The 21687-nt window shown below is 38.4% G+C and overlaps 1 protein-coding gene and 1 long non-coding RNA gene across 2 annotated transcripts; one reads left to right on the top strand and one right to left on the bottom strand.

Annotated features, from left to right (window-relative positions):
* Positions 1-4302: 4302 nt before the first annotated feature.
* LOC148154821 (uncharacterized) lies at positions 4303-8078 on the bottom strand. The gene is made up of 2 exons (XR_015765806.1): positions 7941-8078; positions 4303-4527 (listed from the first exon to the last, which is right to left on the bottom strand). It is a non-coding gene; the product is annotated as an uncharacterized LOC148154821 (long non-coding RNA).
* Positions 4385-20169, top strand: fggy (FGGY carbohydrate kinase domain containing). The gene is made up of 15 exons (XM_014989170.2): positions 4385-4567; positions 5753-5864; positions 6049-6200; positions 6401-6489; positions 7789-7904; positions 8007-8135; positions 10940-11043; positions 11159-11266; positions 13627-13688; positions 15105-15267; positions 15464-15538; positions 15636-15756; positions 17127-17221; positions 18414-18475; positions 19918-20169. Exons 1-15 carry the CDS (start codon positions 4385-4387, stop codon positions 19997-19999), a joined length of 1653 nt encoding a protein of 550 aa, XP_014844656.1. The 3' UTR covers positions 20000-20169.
* Positions 20170-21687: the final 1518 nt, after the last annotated feature.

Here is a 21687-nt window from a genome sequence, read left to right as displayed (position 1 = left end):
GATGAGACATAATTTCCTTTTTCATATAATTTTAGACACCTGTGGAAACAACACAACTTACTGGAAAATAAGTCACTACTGTCTTCATTAAATCTTATTTCTTCTATTAACAAATTGTACACAGACAGTAAAAGTACAGCTGATGGATAAAGTGTAGATTTCCACTGAGGGATTTCATAAGGTATGTTTTCTATTAATTAATTTTTTTAGTATTTGGGTTGATGACATCACACAAAGTCCAATAATTGAGCTGACCGACTACTAGGGAATGTGAATTACTTTTCTCACAATTTACAAAAACAAAAAAAGGTTTTCAACCAGTGAAGTTGCATTAATGAAAAAAATAGATTTTGAATAAAAGTAGCACCGGAATGGAGCCTTGAGGAACCTCACATGTAATCTTTGCCCAATCATGTCTACTACATGATGAAACACAGTTACGCTCTACCAAGTAAAATCTGAATTAATTTAGCAAAGTAACAGAAAATCCGACACACTTTTCTTGTCCAGTCAGTAAATCATGTTTAGCCGTCTCAACGACAACAACAAAGACAAAATTTGAGCGTATTGATGTAAACTGGTTTCCCTAAAAAAAAAATATTTACAACTTATGATTTCGCAGAAACAATCATCTTTGTTTAGTCTGTTTATATAAAATAGATGAAAATCTTACATAGGTTTTTATTTATGGATTTCCACAAAATATTGTAGAACAAGCAGCTGCAATACATTTTTATAGGGTTAATTCACAACAAATTTGATTTTATTGCACTTTACAAAAAAAAAAAAAGTTCAGTCAGTTCATACTGAATTTAATTTTAATTTTTTTTAGTTCTAATGAATTCTAATCCAGTCAATGTTTGGCAAGCGCAGGTGTATGGATGCTGTGTGTATTCTACGTAGAGGAAGTTCTGATAGTATTGTGTATGTTTTGCAAACAACCAATGGCCTTGATGCTTAGGACAATGCAGAGTTCGCCCATACACCCGAGGTATTCTGACTGTTAAAAAAATGTGATACAGGCCAGTTTTTGTGACTCCCACATGCAAGGCCTTCTGGTTATCACTGAATCTGCACTGCTGCCTGAAGCCTGTGTGTAGCTGCTGTCCAGTCTGGCTGGGTTCCCTCACTCTATTATTCAACATGTTCTTCTCCGGCCAACTAAATAAGTCAACAAGCCCCAGTTAAGTTAAACTGGGAGAACCAGAGGTGCCTCAAGTCAACACTGCTAGTGTTGTCGCAAAGCCTGTTGTATATAAGTAGTTCAAAACCTTAAAGTTGCAGTGTGCAACTTTTATGTTAAAAAATGTGTTTTCTTTTTTACATATTTGTTAGAGTTATGGTTATGTTGTTACAGTATAATATATAAGACAAATAATCTGTAGAAAAAAAACAAATAAAAAAAAAAACTAATTGCTGAAATACACCACTCAGTCAGAAACAACCAATCAGAGCCAGGAGGGAGGGTCTTAGCGCTGTCCATCACACTTGTGCTCTCTGCTAAGCTAAAGCTGGTTCACGACAACATAGCCTGCCACGAAAGCTGAAGGTAGTTAGCATAGCCACAGATTACGGCGGATAAACAGTTTTCCCTTGTTTTTCCACCGTTGGCACATTGAGCAGCGTACAGGAGGTTGATTGGCAGTGCTAAGACTCTCCTTCATGACTCTGATTGGTTGTCTGACTGGGAGCGGTGCGTTTCTGTAGATTACTGTAGTGGCACCGAGAGAAGATGGATGTTTGTTTTACTTCATGACATATTATCTGTCTCATAACAAACTGCCATGACATGGTGACAGTTTTAATAAATGGGAAACAAAGCAACACATTTTTGTAAAAGTTCCACTCTGCAGCTTTAAGGACTCCAGTGGTTGTTTTCTCAGAAACTTCTTTTGCCTCCTTTGTGGTAGCAAACACATCTGCCTCTGCATTTGTCCTACTCAGACTCTTATCTCTTTCTTCACAGGTTAGAGATTTCTAAGACATACACCGTATCTGAATTTGTCTCTGTGCACCTGTGTCAGGTCCACAGAATAGTCATTTCCCATCTAAGTACAACACTGCCACGGCCATGCTTCCTGTTTCTCTGTTGTCTTTTCCCCTCCAGCTGGCCCAGCGGGGTCACCTTTAGAGAATAGCGTTTCCCCCCGTCCCATCTCTCTCTGCCAAGGCCAGCTGTTTCCTCTGCACACAGTTTTCCAGTCGGAAGCTGAAAGCCATCGGCCTCCCGGCAGTGGCGGAACGGTCCGAGATTCCTCCACCCGAGCAAAACACACACACACACAGAGAGAGAGAGAGGTTATGGTGCGTGTGTTGGATGTATTAACAGAGCTAAGTTTTGCTTACCTTCACGCGTGGACTCGAGAGGAGATCCAAATCGAGGCTCCGAGAGAGAGACGGATGAGATTTCAAACACTGTCTGTGCTGTGTTTGTTGAAGAGCAGCTGTTTCTTCCTGTCCCGCTGCTTCGGTTTTCCTCTGTGCCTCCACGTCTGCTGACCATTAATGGCCCAAACACACAGCTCTCAGCCCACGCCGCTCCCTTTAGACAGCTGCTTCAACCAAAGAACACAACAGCAGAGTGGGAAGAAAGATGAAGTTGAGTAGTTTTAACTGACTATGTTTCTGTCCTTTCCAACAATTGTTTTTTTGCAAAGTTGTTTCCTTGTGAATAAATCAGCTGAACCGAGCGAGGTTGTGTTTTTGTAATTCTGGGTGATTCAGTAATACACTTTCATATGTTTTGATCTTTCATCCGCACAAACACTTTAATACCACTGAACGGTTATTTAGAAAAACGCAGACCGCAGAGGAGATTTGAGAAAATTGCATTTGTTTTTGCGTGTGTACGTGAGAAAACAGAGATTCACGGTCCTCATGCATTACAGTGTAACAAATAATCACCAATATTTACAGATATTTGCTTTGACATGATTCTCAATCAACATTGTCAATTATTTTACCAAGCCGATGGCATACAGTTCTGGTCAGACTTTCAAAGTGAATAAATTCATTTGAAGCTTTCAGTGAGTTATTTAAACTATTTTTTTTTTTATTATTTTTTATTAAAACACAACTCCAACGTTTTTTGTTTTTGTTTTTTTATTTAAAACAAGAATTGGATTCAGTAAGATTTTCTTACATAGTCATTACTAAACAACAAACTTGATGTTTATTTTGTTTTTACTTCAGTCTGGGTGTCAAAATCAAATCAATAATAGTTAACATTATCACTGTGCTGCATTATTTTCAATATCACACTATCCCATGGCGATTGTCTCACAGAGAGTATTGATGTACTCTGTAAAATTATATCTGTCAAACATTTGGCAAATCTAAGGAAAACTTTGAAAGAACGTCATGAAAGCTGAACAATCAATACTCAGAGACAAGTTTAAAGTTATTACAAGAGGGTAAGCTGAAGCAGAATTTGAAGATATTTGTTTTAAAAACCTGCTGAAAATAAACCGTATTTCGCTGAATATTTAGTTCTCATGCTGGTTTTGTTGAATCTGTGTCGTGGTTTGGACCACATTATCATAAGGTAAGTGATTATTTTGAATCTTTGCCTCAACTGTCTGAAAAAGCACAAGCTTGTGAACTGTGTGCTTCCAAAATGTAATGGTCGTAGCTTTATACACAAAGCTCAACATGTGTTTTGTAGAGCTGAAATTTTAATCAGTTCGAAATTTTGTTAAAGGCGCCCCAATGATATTCAAGGGACCCCGACATTTGTAAAAGATGATACATAAGTGAATAAATAACTTATTATTTTTCCAATGTAATTTTTTTTAGGTAACCTATCATTAGAATTAAAGTGTTTTATTACCATGTTATAGTCTTTCTAATCCTAACAGCGTGGCATAGGGTCTCCAGAGTTTGTTTTGCTTCGGCAAGAAAAATGCGACTGTTATCCTTTTTGGCCGCTTTCGCGTTCCGTCTTAGCCCACTGTCCGGTACATATCAAAGTTCATGGTAAGAAACTTGTACGTGATTGAACGCTGTTTTCTCGCTCTCTCTACCGTGAAATAAGATTTTCGGGTAAACACTGTGTGTTTGAGTTTGATAGCAAATGCGTTATTGGTTGTTGTTGTTTTTCGTTTTTTTTTTTAATGCACGTGGTATTCAAAATACAATCTGCGCTTTTGATTGGTGTAAATCTGCAGCTGTTATTAAAACTGAGGACACAAGTGTCCTTAATGATAACTGCGTATAAGGCTGCGAGATATAGTTTTAGTCTTTCTGTATTCATGAATGAATAAAGGAATTGAAAGAAGAATAATAATGAGATGAGTCATTCACTCACTCTGGTGTCAACATTTTATTTATTCAACAGTGCGCCCAGGTTGATTCTTGACCGGAGGATCCTCAGCGGCTACTCCTCATGGCGGAAGTCTATTATGTTGGGGTTGATGTGGGTACTGCCAGTGTGAGGGCTGCCCTGGTGACAAGACAGGGGCTCCTGAAGACCACCGCAGAGGAACCCATCACCATCTGGAAGCCCCAGCCGGAGCACTACGTCCAGTCCTCCACAGAGATATGGCAGAAATGCTGCTCAGTGGTCAAGGTAGGAAGATCTCGGTGCAAGAGATGGCAAATAAAAAATGCAATTGGTACCAAAGGACTCGATTGTAAATGAGTTCTTTGATGATCGCTTTATCAAACTATCCGGATCCCATTTCAAAACCTTTTTCCATCTTTAACGTGACATACATCCTGTACAACTGAAATATAAATATGTACCTCCAGCTCACACCTGTTATCATAATTTGCAGAGGTTACAAAGATTAAAACTTACACATTGTTGTAAGGTATCAGTCAGGATAAGGCTGTACAGTCCAATTTAATCAATTACCATGAGGCTCGTTTTTCAGATTAAAAGTACTTTTGGAAAACAATCTTTTAGCAGATACTACCCGTATGTTTCATTAAGTCCACGTTTTTGTATTTGAAGTGTTATTTCTTTTTTTTATTTCAAACCTAAATGTTGTATTTAGGTTTCAGAAATCACAGGACTCTCAGCATGTGTTTAATGGAATGGAATGAGAATAAGTGTCAAAGAAATGAAGAAAAAGGCAAAGAAAGCCAAGAAACCAACTGAAATCTATCTGTATTTAGAAAGCATTCCCACTGCTGTGTTGTTTTTTTTAGCTAACACCATTTGCCTTACTTAACCTGTCTGCTTAGCCATCTTTCTTTACATTTTGCTAACCGTTTCCCTCATTTGTTCCTTGTCTTATTTTACTGCTCATGCTTAGGTTGTCTTACCAAATTTCTTGTATTAAAATTTTTTCACATGTAGCTTTTTTGTGTGATTTAATCTAACATTTACTCATTTTAGCTAGCGGTTTAGCTAGCTAAAATGAGTAAATTAGGCTATCAGTTATTTTTGTCAAAGCAGTGTGGCTACAGCTTATTTGTTCAGAGCGTATTTATTAGCGATTTAAGCTAGTTTTTACATTTTAACATCTCTATTATGAGACGACAACAGGTGTATAAATGGAAGACACGCATCCTGGATTATGTGGTGTAAAAGCAAGCTGTACATCTTCTATAGTTAAAATTCACCTGGTTAAGAGGTCAAAAATATTATCTGAATATCCTTTAGAGTTGCTAATTTTTTGAGAAGTGTAATAGATTATTTTAAGTTCTGTGATAATCCAACACTTGATCACACATTTGTTCCTTACTTTAGCGATATTCGGTGGCCAGTGGTGTGGTTATATACCGTTTTGGCTCTGTTTTGTTGCAGAAAGTGATCAGAGAGGTGCAGAGCGACCAGGTCCGGGGCGTCGGCTTTGATGCCACCTGCTCTCTTGTAGTTTTGGATGAAAGCTTCCAGCCTGTGCCAGTCACTCAGGATGGTGAGCATCACGTTAGTTAGCTTCCTGTCATGTTCAACCTTTAGCCTGGCGATTGTCTTGAACCCATTCACCAACTAAAGTCATGTTTCTTCCCTCCTAGCTGATTTCAGATGAACAAAATGCGGTGTCTGTAAAACCCAATGCTTTCTCCTGATTTTTATTGTTTGTTTTTTTTCTTATTTAGGCGACCCGCAGAAGAACGTGGTGATGTGGATGGACCATCGCGCTGCGGAGCAGGCGGATCGGATAACAAACACCGGACACAGGGTCCTGAACAGGGTGGGAGGGGTCATGTCGCAGGAGATGCAACCTCCGAAGCTCCTCTGGCTGAAAGAGGTGAGGAAGGTCACCACCTCTTCCTCTGCGCTCTGTGTGTGTTTTTTGTTTTTCTTTTAAACCAGCTGGTTATCATATATACTTTTGAACAATCCACCAGCTTCCATCTGTTTGGTGGCAATGTTAAGTTTGCCTGACGTGTGCTCATCTACAGTTTGAGTCAGCCGTGTAGCTACAGATTCTCGTTGCCTCTTTGTCAGAATCTAAAGGACAGCTGCTGGAACAAAGCCGCTCACTTCTTTGACCTGCCGGACTTCCTGTCTTGGAAAGCTACGGGCTCCACAACGAGGTCAGCTCCCTCGGCTTGGTCTTTTTTTGTGGATAGGAAGGATTTATATTATTCACACACAAAAGTACGCAAACCTCTTCAACTTTTGACACGTTTTGTCACGTTACATTCAGACGTTTTGCTTTGTTTTACTGGGGTTTTACATGAAAAGATCAACACAAAGTAATTGAAAAGTGGAAGGGAAAAAAACAACCTGGCATTTCTGCCCGTTCTTCTTTGACATCTGTACAGCTTATGTTTAATTTAACCCCTTAACTGTCATGATGACATAGGTGTCCTGATGGACCCGTTGACCTACATGTAAATATTTCGAGGGCTTTAAAGTCTTTCCACAAATTTTCAATTGGTTTTGAGTATTTACTTATTTCTTTCGAGATTCGACTCCAAGTTCTATCCCTGCTGAAGAAAAGCAATGCCCATTGCATGATTCTGCCAGTACCATGCTTCACTATGTGAGTTTATTGCCACACTTAGCATTTTACAAACAGGCCAGGAAGTTCAGATCAGGTCTCATGAGAAGAGAGCGTGCTGTGTCCGCCACACGGCTGGTGGCAAACGTTTCTTTCAACCGTTACTTTTAATCTCGATGCTCCGTGAAGAAGTTCAGATTTGTGGAGTTCTTGAGTAGTAATTCATTTATCCACTAAACTCCAGCCTGTGTTCCTCCGGCAACCCTTTGGCAGAAAATCTTAACAAGTGTTTTTAGCCTAGTTTTTAGTGCAAATGTCTTGGATGCACTTGAAATAAGATAGCTGTTCAGAAAAATATAGGGTTATTTCACTAATAACAAGACATTTTTCTCATAAGTGAAATAATTTGCCAGCAGAGCAATTACTTTTTCATCAATATTGAGGAATTATTGACTCTAAACGAGCTGCTATTTCTTGCTGAAAAGCTACTTCTAAGTTAATTGTCTTATGAACTTAAAACTAGACCAAAATGGTAAGAGTTTAAGATTTTGCAGTGAAACTGAAATACACAGGTGGGGATCATGGTTATAATGTAGCAAAAATATGCAAAAGTTCAAGAGGAATTAATACTTTCGCTAGGCCCTGTTTTTAATCTTACTGTGTTAGATACCAAACTGCATGTTTTGTTTTTTGTTTTGGGAACACCGACCTAATTTCTCGGAGTAAAAACAGAGCAGCAGGACAGATTTAAAAAGTTATCTATGTCTTTTTTGTTGTCAGATTGTTTCGGACCTTGTGTTCTGAAGAGAACAGGAGATAACCGGAGAGATATTAAAATTCACCCAATATGCAATGTAATCTGGTGTTATTCTCCCCCGCTGTCCCTCAGGTCTTTATGTACTCTAGTGTGTAAGTGGACATACTGTCCTCCTGCTGGCTGGGATCCCAGCTTTTGGACCATCGTTGGACTGGAGGATCTTCTGGAAAATAATTTCTCCAAAATAGGCAAATACATTTTTTTTTTCTTTAAACAAATCTCACCCGTCTCACAAGTATTTGCTTCATTTTGATTGTCGTCTTCTACCATTGTAATGATTTTCCATCCAGGCAGTGAGACGTGTCCTCCAGGAAGTCCTCTGGCAGGAGGCCTGACCCCGCAGGCCGCAGCAGATCTGGGTCTGAACCCAGGAACAGCAGTCGGCGCTTCACTCATTGATGCTCATGCCGGAGGCTTAGGTAGCACACACAGCGGAGACAAAAAGGAAACAAAAGTCGTGTCCAAACTGAAGCCACTTATTTTAACCGTACCAGCTCACTGAGGCTTCTCAAAAAAAAAAAAAAAAAAAGAAAACTTACAAAAAAAAACCATCATCCTCCACGAAGCAAGAATCCAACTCTGGAAAAATACTTGTTTCTCGTTGTAAACTTCCAGGACAGGTTTCTGCAGGCGTGGAGTGCAGTGTTTGTTTATTATCCGAACCCGTTTGGCCAAAAAGCACAGAGGACCTGCAGGGGCAGAAGGTGGAAAACTACCTTTACTGAGTCACGTGTCTGCAGAGCGAGCGCAAAGAGAACGCAAACAGGAGCATATGTTGGGACAGGAGCAAGAGCCTCACTAAGTTAAAGACATTTTTATGGGTTTGCAGCCTCAAAAGTCCTACAGAATGAAATCAGTGCATTATGAATCAGTCAATCAAGTTTATTTATGTAGAACATTTCAGCAACATGGCAGTTCAAAGTGTGTTACATCATAAAAACGCAAAAAAAATAAAAAAATAAAAGTCAGAAACAGGTGGTTCGAGGACCAGAACCTGTACTCAAGTAAGAGTAGCAGTACTTCGACATATTTTTACTGAAATAAGAGTAAAAAGTAGCCGTCCAAGAAATGACTGAAGTGAGAGTAAAAAGTATTTGGTAAAAAGTCTACTCAAGTACAGAGTAACTGATCAAATGATTAATCATTTAATATTAACATCATATCTTCTATATTTCTATATTATATAAAGTTAAGTGGAAATTTTGATACTTTAAGGGACAAGAATGACAATAATTCAAATAATTAACAAAAAAACCAAAGAAAATCAGGCAAAATAAGATTTTTCCAAATTAGTTTCTTTCAGTAAAACAAAAGAAAAAAAACTTATGAAACTTCAACAAAAACTGCAGGTCTTTCTGTCTGTGTGTCTGGTGAGGTTTTGGTTAAAACATGTTCGTTTTTCATTCAGCTGGGAGAAAATCCTGAAATTTTACTCAAGTAACAGTATTATTAATTGATTTTTATTTCTCTTTCTCACTGTTTACGTTTTAATGATATAAAGCCCCCCGGAAAATGTCCCAGTTAAAAGACGTTTAATTAAAGTCCTGCGGGGTTTAGAGTCTCAGTTCACGCCGTTTCAACTAAAAACCTAGAGGTTGGAGTCCTTGTCAAACGGTGTTTTTGACTAAAGTCCCAGAGGGTTAGAGCCCCAGTTAAACGACATTTAACTGAGGTCCTCAAAGGGGTGCAGGTTTTAATGTTTTTATCTTTTTTAAATCTTTTTCAAAATGTCTTTCTCTTTCTCACTGTTTCGGTGATTTTAATGTTTTTATCTTTTAAAAAAAAAGAAGAAAAAAAAAAGTCAGAGAGGTTACAGTCCTTGTCAAACGGCGTTTTGACTAAAGTCCAAAGGGTTGGAGTCCCAGTTGACGGCGTCTGAACTAAAGTTCTACAGCTTTTTATTTCTCTTTCTCACTGTTTACGTTTTAATTATGTTTTTTAAATCTCTTTCTCACATGCTGTTTTTATTTTAATTATGTAAAGCACTTTGAAATGCCTTGCTGCTGAAATGTGCTATACAAATAAAATTTGATTGATTGATAGAGATGCTTCATATTACATTAAATTACTCAAGTAAAAGCAAAACGTACAGCCTTCGGGGTGGGAGGAGAGAAGCGCCTGTGCAGCTCCTGGAATCCCAACCATCTGGTTTGGCTGTGAGAGCTACACCCGCTCGTGAACCCTACCCTTTGACCCTCGGTCGGGACCTCTGCCGGCCGCATATCGTTGCATCGGTCAGGGGTCGAATCGCTCCGAACCAAAGTTTGTTGTTCCTGCCAGTCTACACGCAGGCGAGGACTCTTCCTATAAAACACAAACCAGCTCTGCAAACATTATTGGAGCAGTCGGTGTCACCGCTGAATCCCACGTGAAGGCTGGGGAGCTGATTTAATGCTCCACTTCTGCATGTAGATTATATTATCCCCTCACCTCAATGAGGTTCACTGCACTGAACCCCATTGAAAACCTGGTTATTCCACCAAATGTTGATTTCTGAACTCTCCCTGAGTTAAAACATTAGTATTTTTGTTTATAAATGAACATGAACCTGTTTTCTTTGCATTATTAGAAGTATTTTTCGTTATTTTGACAATTTCTCATTTTCTGCAAATAAGCACTAAATTTTTGCTTGGAATTTCAAAGACATGTTGTCAGTAGTTCATAGAATAAAAGAACAATGTTCGTTTTACTCAAACATATTCCTATAAAAAGTAAAATCAGAGAAACTGATCGTTTTGTGGTGGTCTCTTAAATTTTTCCAGAGTTGTTTCTTTATTCTTGTTTTGTTTTTTTTAGAAATTATTTTTATTTATTTGTTCAAAATGAACATATTCATATTCAATACTAAATTTGACACCGAAGCCGTGTCACCTGCCACGAAAGTCGGAAGCTGCCACTCCTGAGCCGTGGCAGCTGACACCATTAGTGCCTCTACAGCTGCCTCTGCCTCAGTTTGAGCTCGCTGCCTCTCAGTATTGGAGAGAAAACGTGGAAACTTCTGAGTTGCAAAAGTTGAACATTTTTGACTTTTCCAATTCAGAAATTTCATTGTATTTTTCTAGCAATCTCAAAATTTGAGGGGTTTTTTCCTAGAAAATGTTTGACTTTTGGAACTCAGAAATTTCCACATTTTTTTCTAAAAAAAAATTTCAACGGGAATGTACTCCTTATTTTTAAAATCTTCCATCTCAATGACTCCGATACGGCGTCTTACTCCTCCCAGGTGTCGTAGGCGCTGATGTGCAAGGCTTCGATTTACCCTGCGAGGGTTGGCCAATCACGTCGCGCATGGCGATGATCTGTGGGACATCCACTTGTCACATGGCGGTCAGTGGATTTTAGGGATGCATGACTTTCTCTCATCAATTGCTTTGTTTTTTTTAACTTCTTTTTTTGTTTTGTTTTTTTTGCATAATCACTCATGTATGTCGTTTCTGAGCAGATCAGTGAGCAGCCTCGGATTGTGCCTGGAGTGTGGGGACCCTACCTGTCCGCCATGGTGCCAGACCTGTGGCTTAACGAGGGAGGACAGAGTGCCACAGGAAGGCTGGTCAGACGCCCTGCCACAGTCACCTTTTCACACATGTGGACATATTCATATACAGTTTTAACCATCCTGGGGAGACTGAAGCAATATGAGTTCCTGATTTTGAAACTGAAAAACAGACCCTTTCTAATAGGATTGTGCGATATGGATTAAACCATAATATCCAGGGTTTCCCTCCCAATGTATTATAAGCCTTGTTGTTTTTGTTTAAAAAAAAACATTAACCTTCAATCAAATCCCCTTCCTTGAGGTAAATAACACTATAGCCATTATTATGTTCATGTTTCTTTTGAAAGAATTAAATATTTTTCCGAATGTCCATTGTTTTTCATAGGATGTGCAGATATATAGTCTAAAGTAGCGACCTAAAACTAAAAGCAAACACCACAATCTATTGACTTCCTGCACTCATTCACTAGAAAAAAACCCATCCACTTCTGTTGTAACCATAGGCGTAGGAAGCGGGGGGGACGGGGGGGACATGTCCCCCCCAATATTGGAGAGAGTCACATTCGTCCCCCCCAATAATTTCACCGCAGTTGCGAATAATTTTAAAATCTTCCACTCGCGTGCTTTTATTTTGAAGGCGCACAACAGCGCATTCAGCGGAGCGCTTCCTGCCCCTCCCCCCTCTGAACGGCTCAGCGTAAAGGCAGCAGCAGACGGAGTCAGAAACTCCGTTTGAAGGAGGTAAACGATCTGTCAGGAATGTTGCCATGAATATCGCTCGTTTATAACATCTTGTTGTCAGTTTACTTTCATATATAGAACTAAATCTTTTTGGTTAAGCCGTTTTAATTCTGGGATAGTCACATGTCCAAAATTTTACTGCTAACTTTGTTTAACAGTTAGGTAGTCTAGTTACAATGATTTATTTAATCAGAATGAGACTGAAACAGCAGCGAAATTAGCCTTTTTATTATTTAAAGTGAGCAACACCTGATCATACCCGTTCACTTAACATGTATTTACATATTATATTATATTATATTATATATTTAGGAGAACAGCAGTGCTAGAATGATGTTGAAGAAAGGTGAAGAAGCTCTGGTGAGGTCTTCATTTAGTTTATTGAAATATGTATTAACTGTTTTTAATTTTTAAATAAACTATTTTATTATGAGAGGAGCAGGTCAGGGAAGACATAGGAGAGCCAGGTGGAGTTTCAGAGTGTGAAGATATAAAAATTATATTAATTTCAATAAAACCAGAAAGGAGAACAGGAGGAGACTGATGTCAGGTTGATTTCTTTCAAAGTTTCAATATTTTTTTCATTATTTCCACACCATAGGTTAATGGTTAGGAGACAATAAAAAAGTGCTTGAGGAGAGGTTTAAAAATAAATTAATGAAAATTTTTGCTACACAGTAAATAGAGTTGAGATGAATAATAATGTATACATCTGAAAATTAAGTTGTGTAAATTCTCATTCTGTATGATAAAAACATACTTTTTATATTATATTTTTATTATATTTAGTTCACATTCTGACACTGTACATTACTGCAGTGTCTGTTGTAAATCCATGAATCCATGCAGGAACATCAGGCTGCAGAGAGTCAGAGGGAGGCAGAGACAGAAACTCATATCTGTAGATATTTTAGTTAAATGTTTGCGGGTGAAAATGACAGGGAAATAAACATTTAGGCTTTTTGCCTCAGTGTTTTTAATGGATCTTTGGTAAGTTACTGAATGCAGGGCTGGAAAGTGAGACTGAGTTAACAGTGAGGAGCTAAGGTGTCTGTTAGACGTGAAAAGTATAATTTTTATTTATTTTGTAGCTCAAACTGTTGCACTGATGTAGAGAGATGTTCAAAAAGAACAAAACTTGTTTTTTAGATTTTATTTTTGTTGGTCAAACTGCTGTATTGAGTTTAAAACTGCTGAGTCTTATTTTATGAGCTGTTTTCTACTTTGGTTTTAGAAAGAGGTAGAACCTGTTCAATTACCAGTCAATTTATATCAAATCTGTTAGCCTGTCTGTGCTACCAGAGTATTTAGCTTGCTAGTTGTGAGGCAAATGCTAAAGTGAGTGTTCATCCTGGAATTACGGTCATTATACTATGCATAATTTTAATCTGATTATTGGATTGTAAATAGTAACGTGTTAGAATACTTGTTACTGAAACAAGGGTCAGATTAGAGTAACGCATTACTGATGTGTTGATGGCATAAATAGTTTGACATTTCTGCTTAAGATATTTACTGATCTGTCAGGTTTCCGATATGCGTCCCCCCCAATGACAGACTCGTTCCTACGCCCTTGGTTGTAACTCATTCATTACTCAGCTAGCCTGTTTCTCACGTCCTTGTGAGCCTTCTTGTTATCAGCTGCTTCTCCATTATCCCTCTCCTCCCTGCAGGTCGACCACATTGTGAAGGGCCACGCTGCTTACGCCGAGCTACAGGAACAGGTTAACCAGAGGTCAGCTCACAGCGATTCAGTTGGTTTTTCTTGCTTCTACACACACAGCTGACTGAAGGAGGCGCTGTCCTGCTGACTGCTAATGTGGTGGATTCTGTGTGACTGGGTTAACACAGAGATTAAAACCCGAGTCCATCCCATTCTGCTTCCACAAGTTGTAAGAAGAAAAGTGGCTGTGTGTCTGCCTCTTTAAAATTTGCCTTTGTTTTTGTTAAAAAGACAACAACAGAACAGCTCAGGTTTGCATCTGATGGGACCAAAGTGGAGTTATTGGGCAATGACGACCAGCATCATGTTTTCAGGCCCCAACTAACGATTATTTTAGTAGTCGATTATTTTATTCTGACGATTAATTGATTAATTGGATGGGAAAACATTTTTTTTTTGCATGTTCTCCAGATTTTTAATTTAACCATTGAAGCCATCGTTACACAATAGATGCACAATAAAAGATGCAAATACATCTTTTATAATCACAGTTTAATTCCTTTTTTAAGTAAACTAAACATTTTACAGACTAAAATGGAATAACACAGGACTCCTTTAGTGAACGATTAATCATTTGTAGCAACAATTAATCATTTTTTAGCAGCTAAAATATACTTCTAACATCAATACGGTGTAGAGCTAATCTGATAATTTATTGAAATAAATTAATAATTGATAGCTTAACATGAGAATTTGAAGCAGGTAAAACTAAAATTATGCTACTTGAGTATTTCTGAGTAGATGTTTTACAAACTGTTATTTTTGTCTTAAATTCAAGATGTATACATTTTTGGACAAATTTGGCTTAATAGCTGTTCTGAATGTGTTGTTCTCAAAGCAAATTTTCTCCTTTTTTTGTGTATGATCAAGTTAGCGATTAATCGATCATTAAATTATTTGATGATTAATTCAGTAATCGATTAATTGCAATTAATTGTTTCAGCCCCAACGTGTTCAGAGAAAACCAAACATATCACACCAAACACAGTGATGATGAATTAAAGTTAGATCATTCCCATTGCATGGTTGTTTTTCTCGTGTCTCTTTCTCTTTCTACTAAAGTCTGCTGCATTGGTCTCAACTAGGCCCTTTTTTTGAAGGACAATTTTGTTTGCAAAGGCTTCAGTTTCCATTTTATTTTCTGTTCTGGTTGTTTTGTTTTTTGTTTTGCGTATTTAAAATGTCTTCCAGTTCCAGTGTTAAATATTTGCTAGAAGTTAAACTTTATTCCCATCGTACTACTTGAAAATGGCCTCAAAACGACAATGTTATCGTTTATTGCAATAACTTCTTGTACAGTTTATTGTCCAGCACAATTTATCGAGACAGGCCTGATCATGAACACTTTCTTTCCCCAATAAACCAAATATCGGGCTGACGTTAAAGTCCAGCAGGCGTCTTAAGAGTATTTTTTATTTCTCATTTCAGAGTTCCCTTCACAGGCGCCGACGTTTACTCGTATCTGAACAGCCACTTGGCTCAGATGGCCGGCTCGCCGCCTGATGTGGACCTGCTGGGATCCAGCATTCACGTGTGGCCGGATTTCCACGGCAACAGGTCGCCGCTCGCTGACCCCACTCTGAAGGGAATGGTGAGGCCTCGGCGCCACACTCTCGGCACATGAAGCTCCTTTTTCTCCTCTGAACTTTAGGGTTAATATATTTTCTTCGAATGTGTCGTAAAACTCAACAAATGAAATATTTTATGAAGTAGCAAGCTTTTTCTCAGATCTGGGTTCAGTTGGTGATTCAGCCCTTCCTCTTCCTGTTCACCTGACTGTGTTGCAGGTGATTGGTCTGCCTCTTTCCCAAACCGTGGATGACTTGGCCCGGCTGTATTTAGCTACGCTGCAGGCTCTCGCTGTAAGCCACGTGTTTATCACTCTTTCATTGTCGGCTGTGTGCAAAACCGAAACGCTTACGAGGCGACCCTCTTCTTCTTCTTGGGTCTGACTTTCAGCTCGGGACGCGTCACATTCTGGAATCCATGAAAGAAGCAGGATATGACATCAGAACCCTCTTCCTGTGTGGCGGTTTGAGCAAAAACCTCCTGTTTGTACAGATCCAGGCTAGCGCTACAGGTATGTGGTGCGTTCAGGGTGACGTGTGGGAGTTACGCTGCGTTCCTCTTACCTCGGCAGTGGGAACTCCGAAGTGGGTTTGATGTCAGACTCCAATTAACAGCTTTAGGAAGACGGAATTTCAATATGGAGACGCCCATAAACATTTTTAAGTTTTACTTTCCATAAACAAACACCATTTTTATTTTATAGAGTTGAAGGCGCTACATGTGCGTCTCCTGAAATAAACATGTTTTCACCATCGTACGAAGAGCGGCCATATTGAAATTTGGCCTTACAAGTTGTAACTTGTGGTGGTCGGAGTTGCTCCTTCTTTCCCATTGGGAAAATTTATTTCAGAAGACGGTCCAGTAGATTTTTCTAAAAGGGAAGTTGGAATTTCCCAGTTCAGCTACTAGAACGCAGCGTTAGCTGACCAAGGAACAAAGAGGACTCATCAGGAGATAATAGAAAACAGCTGAGAGGAAGCAAGAGATGGGGAACAGCTGGAATGAGGAGCAAGCTGACAGGCTGAGACATAAACACAGCAGAGAATAATTCAAACTGTAGTTGTGGCGTTTAGTAATGTTTTTGTTGTGGTCATTTTATGTGACTATTTATAGTGATTGTAAACAGGGTATGTGTGGACATTGAATGTTGTAAGACTTTTCCTCTATATTATATCTATATTATTACAGATGGAAACTCGCTTAATCTAAATCCAGTGAAAAGCATCTTTTGTTAGTGTTTTTGCATGTTGTACCTGTCACGATGACACATTCTGCTGGACAACAAAATTGTCCCAGAACCGAATATTGTTGTTTTGAGAACATTTTCGAGTAATATAATAGTAATAGTGGCATAAAAATCCAAGCACATGTTCTCAAAGATCAATAAACTTTCAATTCTAATTAACATTTAAACACTGGAACCGGAAGAGATGTAGAAGATCCAAAATAAAGAAAGAAAACAACAGAAACAAATAAAATAAATAATGAAGTCCCTGTAAACAAAGTCAGCTTTCAAAAAAAGGATAGTTGAGACCAAAACACCAGACTGAAGACTTTTATCATTCAGTTTTTTGGTAAAAAGAGAGAGAGAAAAAAGAGATAAACGATAAATCAAGCAAATGAAAATGATTGAGTTTCTTTTAATTTATCATGCGATTAATTGATTTATTGTTTGTGACAGGCCTACTTGTACCTGTTAAATAAACGAATAAACCCAAAGAGAAAACCACCCAAAACACAGATGGATGAATTAAAACACAAAGGGATAAACTAAAATGACAAGATCTAAGCAAATAAACTACAGAGAATAGTCCAAGTTCAAACACCAAGGAAGTCTGGAGACAGGAAAGAACCGTTGCTAAGCGTCGTTTCTCTTCTCAGCACTTCCTGTGGTGCTGCCGGATCAGTCCGAGGCCGTTTTAGTGGGCGCAGCGGTTCTGGGCGCCTGTGCATCCCAGGACTATGGGACCATACAGGTACAGTCACACACACATCTGCTACACCACGTCTCCATTTTGGATTCATTCATGCTTACTGACTAACAGCAGCGTTTTGGCATTTTATATGCTTGAGGTTAGCTTTTAATCACTTTAGAACCTGGTGAAGTCCAGTGCTTTCATTTGTTATTATAATTCATATCATTTTTTAAAACCACATCATTAGACTTTGTTTGCCCATAAAAGTTGCATTACAAGATATTTCTTAGTTTGACTGACCTGGATTTCAGCAAATATTTTAAAATCGATACTCTGTTTAGTAAAAACAAAAAGTATGTGACTGGATGAGCTAGATTTCAAATTTCATGCTAATTAGCAAAACTGAGGTTTTACATTTAGTTTAATAATAATAATTTAGTGTGAAAATGACTTTCATTTCCTAATGTTGATGGATTTATTTAGCTTTTTTTCCCCACACAATTCTTCAAGTTCCTTGGTTTTCATAACTGGGTTACACTGAACAAGAATTAAAGCATAAAAAGTCATAAAAAGTGTATCTTTGTTGCATGGGTTGGACTACTTGTATAGTTTGATGGGTTTTTTATCCCAGGTGTCAATAATTCATACAGACCTCTTTTCTCAGTAGGTTTTAATGTGACACAGAGGTGCATGCTGGGTATTCACATAAAAGAGCTTAGAAAAGGACCTGGAAAGCATGCGGAGTAACTCGTTAAAAGGTATTGCTGAAATGTGACTCAGTGTCGTCACCTGCTGGAGGGATACCAGCACATAAAACTCCCCTGGGTTTTGCTGGCTGTATTCACGGAGCAGAGCCTGTTTGGTCCACAAAATATGGATTGAGATGTAAGACTTTAAATCTTTTTTCGGGACAAAGTTACACAGCAACCTCGGAGCCATATAGACTAAAAATAAGGCGCTATTATTTGGACCAGGCGGCAGCTGTTAGCTTGTTTTCAGCCATAAATACATCAGACAGTTGTTGTGTCTGATCCCTCCCCTCAGCTGAAAGCGCTCCGCTGTCTGGATTTTGTAGGTTTAGGTAGGAGTGAGAGCCCTCCGTGCATTAATCATGAGCCGACGCAAACCAGAACCACAGCAGTCGGATTGTGTTTGTGAGACAAGTAGGTCATAGGCTGACATGAAATTAAAACGCGTGTCTCTGTATGCCCGTTTATGGAGTGCTGTTTGTCTTTGCAATTTTGTGTCTCAGGAGGCCATGGAGAAAATGGCTAAAGTTGGGCGAGTCATTCAGCCAAACCAGGAGCTCAAGAGGTGAGGAAAACGACTTTCCAACCAGTACACAACGTCAACATCCTGTATTTTCTTGGAAATGTACGCAGTAGTCAAATACAAAGTAGCAGATAAACTAAAGTGGATTTATAAATGATACATTTAACTGTTTTTACAAATACAGCACATCCTTCAACATTACATTCATGCATCTAACATGAAGGCCTTAAAATGTCTATCTGTATCTAAAAATTTAATTTGGCCCTAAATATTTTAATTTTTGTTTTGGTTGGATTATTTAATATTGTGTGTACTTGTTTTTTTTTCTCCTAAGAAAAAAAAAACTTCAGTCTAGCAGAAATTTGAGTCACACACAGACATCTTGTATTCTGGCTCGAGGCAATTGAGGCTGACGTGACGTTAACATACTAGCTAGCTAACTTTTATGCGTCTTATCAGAAGTGCACGTTTATCGCCGGTTGATTGGACTACATTTGTTTTCTTCACTGTCTCACTTCTGTTGCCAACCCCATGCGAGGCTACGTGCATTCTAAAAACACGTGAAGTTTGGCACTACTTTTATTTTTTTAAGTATTTTTTCTGTCTTAAATGTCATTCAGTGTGGCATTAAGGTCTGCCAAGTCTTAAATTGATTTCCTGATACCTGTAGATACTCTTTTACAGCTCTACGTCTCAAATCTTTGTGAACCAATCTCAACTGGATTTGGGTCTGGGCTTTGACTGCGGTATTTTAACAGATGAATATCAGGGGGTGACGTTGTGGAGAAGATTCAACCACCCTTAGGGTCGAAAACAGCATCCCAAGCTAAGAAACATCTCGCTGTGAAATTTCATCAATAATCTACAAACGTAAAGCTGCCAAGTTATGGCCGGGCAAGGAGCAGCAGCTTGGATTGTATCAAGCCATGTAGGGTACGCAGTAATCATGTGACCTACATGCAAAACACTATTAGTAATCTAGGAATGGGTCAAAGTCCAATCCAATTAATGAGGCGATAGTTTAAAATATATATTTACAAATGTTCTCGACCCAATTTGAAATTGGATTGGACTTTTCTTTGGAAAAAATGGGATTTTTTTCACCCCCTTGCCCTCTCCTCTCCCCTGTAGCAAGTATTATTGTTTCAAAAACATTCAGAAAACTGTGTCAATTTTCTTGCCTCTTCATAATTAGCAAGACAGTTTATGTGGGTCTATCAAATAAAATCCCAATAAAAGTTGAAGAAGGTTTTGTGAGGCTCTGCATATATGATGCCAAATTTCTATGTAATTATTTATTAGTAACCTACAGTATATGCTCATTTAAAATAGATTATCAGTGCTTTCTTTTTTTTTTTTTTTTTTTTTTGTTGGCTTTAATAAAACTGAATTCAGTTTAATTTTGGTTTAAAAAAATCTCAATTGATCAACGAACAAGATGCAATATTAACTTCGTAACACAGCTTTTGGTTTTCCTTTCACAGTTTCTATGACAGGAAGTACAAGGTGTTCCTGCAGCTGTTCTCCCACCAGAGGGAGTACCAGGCCCTCATGAAGCACCGATGAGACGAGCGAACACACTGGGGAAACTGCAGCAGATGTCTTAACCTCGCAGCTCTTCATTTCGCCTGAAGAAAACCCACATGCTGAAGGTTTTTCAAGTCGGTATCACGTCTTATATTTTGCTGCCATCAACTTTATGTGCATTCCTAATAAATTTTGCTAATTTTGAAATACTTCCGCGCTTACTTTTCATTGAAGTCGCAGCTGGGTCACTGGGTAATGTCCTTCATTTGGAGAGCGGCGTGTCCGCTCCAGATTCTCCTTCCTTCCTGTTCGGTTCGCCCCGGCTGTCCTCGCGCTCTGCTGTCAGGCTGCTGCCCGCGTTCCTAAGATCAAAGCTGCTCGCTGATGCCGCCGAGGAAGAACGCCAAATCCTACACAGCTGACTTAATGCGTCCAGCTTAATGCATCGAGCAAGTTATAAGACCTGGAAGTTGGCGTCTGATAGGGAATGTGACGATGCTTTTCTAAGGCCAAAGTAAATGGAGGAAAAAGTATATATATATATATATTTTTTTAAAAAAGGGTGTGGTTAATTGTTTAATTACAGCAGAATTATTCATAATTGTAGACAAAAACTATGAAATTTCTGGAGTCTGTTTGTGGCCTTCAACCTTTTGTCGCTGTGTTTGGTTTCACCCGAGTGGTGATGACTTTAGTTCGTCATTGTCGTTTATCGCTACCCCATGGCAAACCCATAGCTAGCAAGGTTAGCTACCGGTAATAGACTTACACGCCTCACATAAAGTCTGAGCAAGACCATTTTTTTTGCCTGACATGAAATTACCATTATATAAAAAACTACATAGACGTGGTTAGTTCTTTCATAATAAAATTTAAGACCTGTGGTTAGCGAATTTAATGACCACCTTGCATTTTTTTAATGAATTTAGGGCCTTATTTTAGATGTATTCATTTAAAACTTTTAAGGATGCAAGGACACCTTGAACTCTATTTATAAAGCACCTTTCAAATTTAAAACCCAGATAGTGCTTCACAGTAGTACAAAAGCCAAAGAGTTCACAATGCATAAAAAATATATCTGTTTTTAACTGCCTTTCAGAGGAGACCAGAAAGTCCACCCATCTCAAGTCCGAAGTCTGGAAGCCACTGGACAAATGGCTTCTTTTGTTTTCAAAAAATAAATAAATAAATAAATAAATAGGGCACTACCAGTTTGAGAGGTAGGAAAGACTCTTTACAATCACCCTAATGTTTAACTTCTTACACAGATTTGACATAAGTAAAGATTAAGGACTCCATAGATAGCCCAATAAAAAAAAATCATAGTATTTATTTCCAGATTTAAAGGTTACTTTAAACCTAAATCTGCTAGAGTTATGAATAATTTTGGGATTCTTGTAAATTATTTTCATTCCTTGTTTTTATTTTAAGGAAAATCTGAAAAAAGATTTTCAAATTTGTTTGTTTGTAGAGAAAAATAGTTCAAACCTCAGTCGGACAGAGACTCTCTGAACAGCAGTTTTCAAATCTTGCTACAGATTCTCAGTTGAATTTCTACCGGCTAATTTACGTTAGCCGGTAGAAATTATTTATTAAGGCTCCCTTGAAAAAGTGAATCACTGAAGAAAAAGCATCAGTTCAAACAGCTAAACCTGCTGAAGCTAAGCCAACGTGTAACAGTGACTAGAACCAAACATAATGAATCGGTGCATGTGCTTTTACATCAA

The sequence above is a fragment of the Poecilia mexicana genome, unplaced genomic scaffold, assembly GCF_051168715.1.
Source record: "Poecilia mexicana isolate PSO_F unplaced genomic scaffold, ASM5116871v1 scaffold_17, whole genome shotgun sequence".
Classification (NCBI taxonomy): Eukaryota; Metazoa; Chordata; class Actinopteri; order Cyprinodontiformes; family Poeciliidae; genus Poecilia; species Poecilia mexicana.
This window is presented reverse-complemented; position numbering and strand designations above follow the sequence as displayed.

Bases quoted from the DNA above. Each gene is read 5' to 3' on its own strand.
- fggy (XM_014989170.2), top strand. From the start codon at position 4,385: ATGGCGGAAGTCTATTATGTTGGGGTTGATGTGGGTACTGCCAGTGTG. The intron at 8,136-10,939 runs GTAGCACACACA...TACTCCTCCCAG, and splicing joins TGCTCATGCCGGAGGCTTAG to GTGTCGTAGGCGCTGATGTG. The intron at 11,044-11,158 runs GTCAGTGGATTT...GTTTCTGAGCAG, and splicing joins CATCCACTTGTCACATGGCG to ATCAGTGAGCAGCCTCGGAT.